This window comes from Pteropus vampyrus, unplaced genomic scaffold (genome assembly GCF_000151845.1).
Source record: "Pteropus vampyrus isolate Shadow unplaced genomic scaffold, Pvam_2.0 Scaffold26, whole genome shotgun sequence".
NCBI classification, from domain to species: Eukaryota; Metazoa; Chordata; class Mammalia; order Chiroptera; family Pteropodidae; genus Pteropus; species Pteropus vampyrus.
In genome coordinates this window covers 488,893-495,918 of record NW_011888807.1, presented here as the reverse complement: position 1 = coordinate 495,918, position 7,026 = coordinate 488,893, and the positions used below count along the sequence as shown (strand labels likewise).

At 32.5% G+C, this 7,026-nt stretch overlaps 1 protein-coding gene across 1 annotated transcript in view; it reads left to right on the top strand.

The window, feature by feature from the left end:
• Positions 1–7,026, top strand: part of EPHA6 (EPH receptor A6) — an 841,299-nt gene that overhangs the window by 630,878 nt on the left and 203,395 nt on the right. The window contains 1 exon segment of the mRNA XM_011356398.2: positions 1,743–1,928. Coding sequence (XP_011354700.1) covers positions 1,743–1,928 — 186 coding nt within the window.

Here is a 7,026-nt window from a genome sequence, read left to right as displayed (position 1 = left end):
CATAAGTAAAAAAAAAAAAAAATTACAGTTTGATGTTAAATTATGTAAGATTTATAAAATGTCAATAACATATGCACTGAACTTAAGGACCACATTCTAGTCAGTACTTTTGTTTGCTTGGTTGTTTAATATATACAGAATAAACTCTGGTTAGACTGTTTTTTATTTCTAGTGGACATGTTTATACATAATTTAGGAAGCAAAGTTTTGGCTTATTTCCTTCTTAGTTTTTTTTCTCTTAAAAAATATTACCATCTACACCAAATGGTAGTTCATTTTCATGTATAGTCAACATGAATTGTCCAAAGGAAATCTGGATAATTGAAATCTATGGTACTGCAAAAATTTAATTCGATTCTCTACACTTAAACTTCCATTGCATCAAAATATTGGCCAGACCCGCTAGCCAGTAAACCAACCGAAGATATTTTAGTGTTTATTCCTTTCACTCTTCCAAAGATTTATATAACTTAAAGCACATGAATAGCACTTTACAGTTTATAAACACTTTGACTTATATTATCATTTTTGATCTTTCCAATATCCTTATATGGAAGGGACATCATAGAATTATGGTAGGTTTTATTATTATCTTCACTTTATAAATAAATAAATTGGGGATCAATCATCATGTTCTTAAGTAAATACAGGTAATCGGCCCTAGATAAATTGTCTTGAATTTCAAAATGTATTGAATTTATTACATTGCACTGAGAAAGCCTTTAACCTCGTTTTGCAAAATAATTCCTCTAGTCAGCCTTATATCCTTTCTGCCTTAAGTCTGTCATTCATTTTACTATTTTTGACCTTTGAACCTTTGTCTTCACTTCCCTCGCTCACTCCATGAGCCCGTCTAAAATGTTGCTGCTTTTCTTGCATATCTGACTTGTACCCATTATTCAAGGACCAGCAAACTTTCCACCTCCTCCAGGAAGTCTTCCAGTTCTCAATGTTTTTACTTAATACAGCATTTGCAGAGATTGGTTCTTATGTTCTTTAGTTGTTTCATTTATGTTCATCAATTCTCCTACCAGACTATAAGCTCTTGAGAACAGAAACCAAGTCTTACACTTCTTTGAAACTCATAGCACTCTAGCACTGGATGTATATTTAGAAATGTATGATAAATATTTGGCTATTATTTAATCTGTCCAATGGAGCCATTGCTGAATTTTCTGTATTAGTGTTCCAAACGTGACTTATAACTCACCGAGTGTAATTACTTATTATTGTTAAGTTTAGTGCGGTCTTTTCAATAAATTCATACATGAATTTAATCTACCATTGATTTTTAAGGGCAGTGAAGCCCAGGCATATGGCTTATGGGGTCAATTCAACTACATATGCCTGATGGATTCCTCGAATAGAGCAGACCTTCGACCCATATGTCAGTATTGAAAACAGAAACAGGAAACATTATTCACTGATTGCTTTTCTATAGAATTACATTAGCATCACCGTTCTGCTATTCATACTTTCTCAGCAGATCAGGGATATCTATCAATGGTAGTTCCTAGGGTACAATGTATGGAAATGCAATCTATTATTCATTATTCTGATCAAGAGGATTGTCATTACAAATTTAATTTTTACAAAAGAAATCTCCAGGTGAAAACAACACACTTGAGAGTCACTATGTTAAAAAAACAAACAAACAAAGGTTGGTACTGTATGGCAACTCAATTCTTCTGGAATATAAGTATTCTATTTAAACAAATAACTACTTTTGCTTATATTTTAAGGAGAATTTGGAGAAGTCTGTAGTGGGCGTTTGAAGACACCAGGGAAAAGAGAGATCCCAGTTGCCATCAAAACTTTGAAAGGTGGCCACATGGATCGGCAAAGAAGAGATTTTCTAAGAGAAGCTAGTATCATGGGTCAGTTTGACCACCCAAATATCATTCGCTTAGAAGGTGTTGTCACAAAAAGTAAGTACAAATTTTTTTCATTACTTCTTTTCTAGATCTCTCTCCATTCATTAAAAAAAAAAGAAAAAGAAAAAAACTTAATAGCAATACCACAACCATTAAGGAGAGAACTTTGTTTGGATATCCCCCCTCAGAGTCTTCCTTTTAGGCTATGACATTATCAGAGTTTGCATTGGTCACCAAACAGCTTTGAAATGGTATTTATTACCTATAAATCATTTACTAATTTAACTTGAAGTAATGAATCAAGAGTAAAGTGTTATGTATTTTTTTTCTGTTTTCTACAAGTTATTCACTTCTTCAAAAGTTGCCTAAATTTCAATATTAGTAGAAGAAATAGTTTAAATATTTTGAGTCATTAAGGTTAAGTACTTCTGTTTGGAAATAAATTTTATATACAAATACGTATTATTTGTATTATTTATCTGAAGTAAAACTTTTAAACAGAAATTTTATATGAAATCCATCTACATAAATACCATTAGGGCTAAATTATTTTAATTTCTATAAAATGAATATAGAATTATAGTTTCTGAAATAAAAATCTTGTCTTTATAGAATAATGGGATGACAGTCATTCCTTTGAAAATAAGTTTCTTAAAAATATGAAATTAATTATATATCCGAATAGATTAATATATATTGACTTTTATTTGAATAATAAGGTATAAAGTTTAACTATAGTTCTCCTTATTTTATTCAGTAATGAATTATAACATACAAAACCCAACATAGAATGGCATTAAAAATGCATAAAAATAATTTAAATCATTTTCATTAATAAAACTAAAATTTCTTTTAAAATCTTTTATATAAATTTGAAATTTTATGTCATATTTGGAAGCAAGAAAATGTAAAAGTTTACTAAAAATATAATTGACTGTACATCTGAAACTTCTAAGTTCTTCTCACAAGGCATTAGCCAACATGCTGCCCAAAGGGAGCAGATTACTGACAACCATGATTGTTTGGAGGACTCAAAAGTATGCTTTTGATGACAGCTGTTGTGGTGGGTTGTTACTTTAGTGGCCTTCAGGGGGCCTTCCAGTATTCATGTCCTTGTGTTGTTTTCTCCTACATTGATTCTGGGCTTGTCCATGTGATTAGTTTTGGCCAATGAGACATGAACAAGTGTAATGCAAGTGAAAGCATCTTACATGTTGTTGGAGCTTGTCTTTCCAAACTCCTTCCTATAATCCAGCCTCCAGTGCTGAGCAAAGCCAATCCATATGGTAAGGCTACATGCAGTACTGCAAGAAGGAGTAGAATAGAGATTCTCCAGCTGACAGTTCTACCTGAGCTCCCAGCAGTCAGCACTTAATGCCAGCCTTGTGATGAGCCATCTCAGGCATTGCGCTCCCTTACCCTACCACCACCAACAGATGCTGCAGCTACAGTTGACACCTTGTGAAGCAAAGAACCACCCAGTTTAGTCCATTCAACTCATAAAATCATGAGCGATAATAAAATGGTTGTTGTTTTAAGCCATGGAATTTGGGGTAGTTTATTACACAGCAATAGCTAACCAAACAGATGAACCCCAGTTACAATGCTGCTCCCAACACTTAAGACTTGTACAGATTTGGGTAAATTGTTTCACACCTGTACCCTTTACTTCCACATGGAACAAATAGGGCCTAAGTAACTCTTGCTTCATAGGAATGCTATAAGGATTACTTTTGTAAATGTATAAAGCATTTAGCATAGCGTGTGGCTCATAGTCAGCTATATTTAATGGTAATCATTATTATTGGTAAACTGTGCCAGGCACTTTACATGTTTAGTTTGCCATTTCATCCTCACAGCAATTCTTCTGAGTATCATTATTCACTGAAGCTCAGGCAGGTTGATTAACCTGCATAAGAACCTCTGACTCATAGTAAATACCGTGGCTAGTGTTCAAACTGAGTCTGGCTGACTCTAAAACCCATGGTTTATTCGTTTATTACTTGTTTGCTTTTGCTATATCACAGTGAATAAGTCATAGTTTTATACTCTAATTATCTTATTTGAATTAAAAAACAAATAATTTAAATAAAATAATATAATACTACTAAGGAAAATATTTAGGCAAGTGAAATAAATTACCTTAAAAATGTAAAATTTTGAAAGATCTAGCTATGCCACAATACTTAGCAAAGCTTTTAATCTAAAAGAAAGAGGAAATTGCATGTTAGTTATTTCTTTTATAGTTTGACTTCGTCATTAATTTAGCATGAACATTTAAACTTATTCCTTATGTTTTATAGCTCTCTAAAAGGAAAAAGATAATTTCAAAGTTGGGTTATGAATCTTTGCAAAGCATTTAAAATAACAATTTAAGTATGATGTTGAAGTCCTTTTATGTATATTTATTCATGAACTATCTGGAAATAAATGTTCAATAATAAATTCAAATGCTAAAAAGATCTTTACTTTCTCCCTTTAATATATCACATTACGTGGCTTTTTCATATATTCCTATGTGTTTTATTTACATGTGATAAAAATGTGAAAGTATATGAAAAAGAAAAAAGATTTATTAGCCCTATGAAATAATAAGAATTATTTATCTGAAATCAGCTCAATAGATTTAATATGCTAGTGCATTGCACTTGTCGGGCAGTTTGAAATACTCAGTTTATTCCACATAAACATTCAAACAACCAACACAGTGGTTGCTTTACATCTTTAACAATCTTGCCTAAGAATGAGACCAGTAATCTCTATGTAGCCAAATCTGTATGATCCCAGAGTCAAGGTCCTATTCCATTTCAAAAAAAAAAGAAAGAGAGTGAAGGTAAGGGAGATTAAAAAAGAAAAGAAAGGATAATTAAGAAGGGATAGATTCAATATGCTTTTGAGTGGCAATAACCATTATAGTTTTAATTTGTAAGAGTGAGCCCGATATAGGGGGGCTGTGGTGCTGCTGAGATGGGTGATAGAGATAGAGAAAGGAGTACTTCCCGCAAAGATAAGTGGGCATATTTATACTCTTATCTTCTTGACTCAAGTGCTATGGGATTTTTAGGAGAAAGGCAATAAATAAATGAATGCCTCATTCCCATAAATACACGATAATTGTTCCAAGATTGCCCTTAAGTAGCTAAGAGATAGGTAGCAATTAATGCTCCCTAAGGGCCACCATACTGCATACTGACAAAGATAAAGGTGCATTATAGGTTTACATGGTCAACTTAGCATAGTATCCTGGGGTTCTGAGAAATAAATGCACAGACTCTCATTTAAAACTAACACAAAATTATAGATCAAAATCTTCATCAGTTCCTTTTATAAATTCTTACTATGCATGCTTTTATCTTACTGTATAAGTTTTTTTCTCTGTCTGAGGCATACATATTACAAAGTTTTGAGGACATTTTTACCTTTTCATATTTGGGCAAATAACTACTTTTATTTTAAATGCGAAAGTTAAAATGTTAAAAACTGTATTATCTAAAAAGTCTATATGATAAAAATTAAACCCGTTTGTTTGATACACATTACAATTTCATTAACCTGTTAAGAAACAATTGATATATAAAAAAATTAATTAAGCTAAACTATATGCTTAGCATATACTTTTTCTCTAAGAAGCAAATAGAAACTATTTGTTAGAGATCAGTCTTGTAGCCATTAGTAGCATGGTTAGTGGTAATTTGTAACTGATAATATATACACCAGTGTCATTAACTACATAGCCAGAAGAAAAACTGTTACCCTTCTATAGAAAGTTAAGAATTGTGGTTAAATGATGAAGAAATATAGTTCAGAAACCACAGTCCAGCAGACTGGGCTATGCAGTTTGAAACAATGATGGAAGAACTAAAAGGAGAAGAAATGAAGTGCCTATATCCCAGCTTAATAGGTCACAACTAAATTTAGAATTACTGGCTGAAATAAATCATAAATCTAGTAAAAAGGAATAGAAGCCAATCAGGATAGCAAATAAATTCCCAAACTTAACTTCATTTCATCATGGAATATTCCTAAAGCCTCCATGGGATAATATAGAAACTATAACAGAAAGAGCTAGGCCTGCTTAAACCCTTTTGAAATACTCCAGACAGTTTTGATGGGTCCACACGGAATCAAGTCAGTGAGTATATTCAAGCCAGTTAAATACACTGTACATTAAATGCACGAGAACTATCTCTCTGGTCCCACAATTCCATCCTGTTTGTCAAGTAATTCGTTTCCCAAGATTTCAGCTATGACTGTTGCCACCAATATGATCCCTGCCTCTCTACTTGGTTGTATATCCTGCTACTAGCCACAAGAACTTGGACAAGTCACTCAGCATCTTTGGGCTTCAATTTTTTCTTCTGCACTGGAGATTGAAAAGTATAGCTTGGACTAGAAAACAATAAAGATTAAATCTAAACCTAATATTTTTGTATTTCATTCCTTTGCCAAAAGAAGAGAATTGGTATTTTGGTGAGGAAAATTTATGCCAGTGATAACTCCAACTTAACTTCAGGTTCATATCAGTCATCCAAGAATAAAATGGAGAGGTTCAGGAAGAAACAAAGGATGTCTTCAATAAAGTTTTTATCCTAACCACCTGTAAAGTAAAAAAGGATAGGTAAAATATTTCTATAATGAAAATCAAGATTTGGATTTGGAATATACATTGTAGAGGGTAAAGTATTCTGCAAAACTATTCTAACGAAAGAAATTAGATTGTTATTTTCTGAAATTTAGCTACCTTGCTAGCTAAGGTAAGTTAAGAATTTTGTTTTGTTTTGTTTGTTTTGTTTTCCAAGAAACATTTACTGAGTACCACTAGGTGATAGACACTATTGCTGATTAAAACCTAGAAAAGAAGACCTTGTGCTCCAAGAAGCTCATTTGTTGGAGATAGTCCACTGGGAGCATCAAATAAGAAGGCCAGTATATCCCAGTATGGTGTGGCATGTGCTATTTTGGATACAGTTATTTATTAATTTCTTCATTTTTCAGTGAACATTTATTGGGTGCTCACTCTTCTAGTCACTGGTAATATAGTAGTGAAGAAGACAGAGCTTCTATCTACTGGAGGGAAAAAGAGAAATCTAAATATGTAAATATCATCTTAGGCAAAGAGAAAAAAACCTAAGTGAAGTGAAGGAACAAGCCA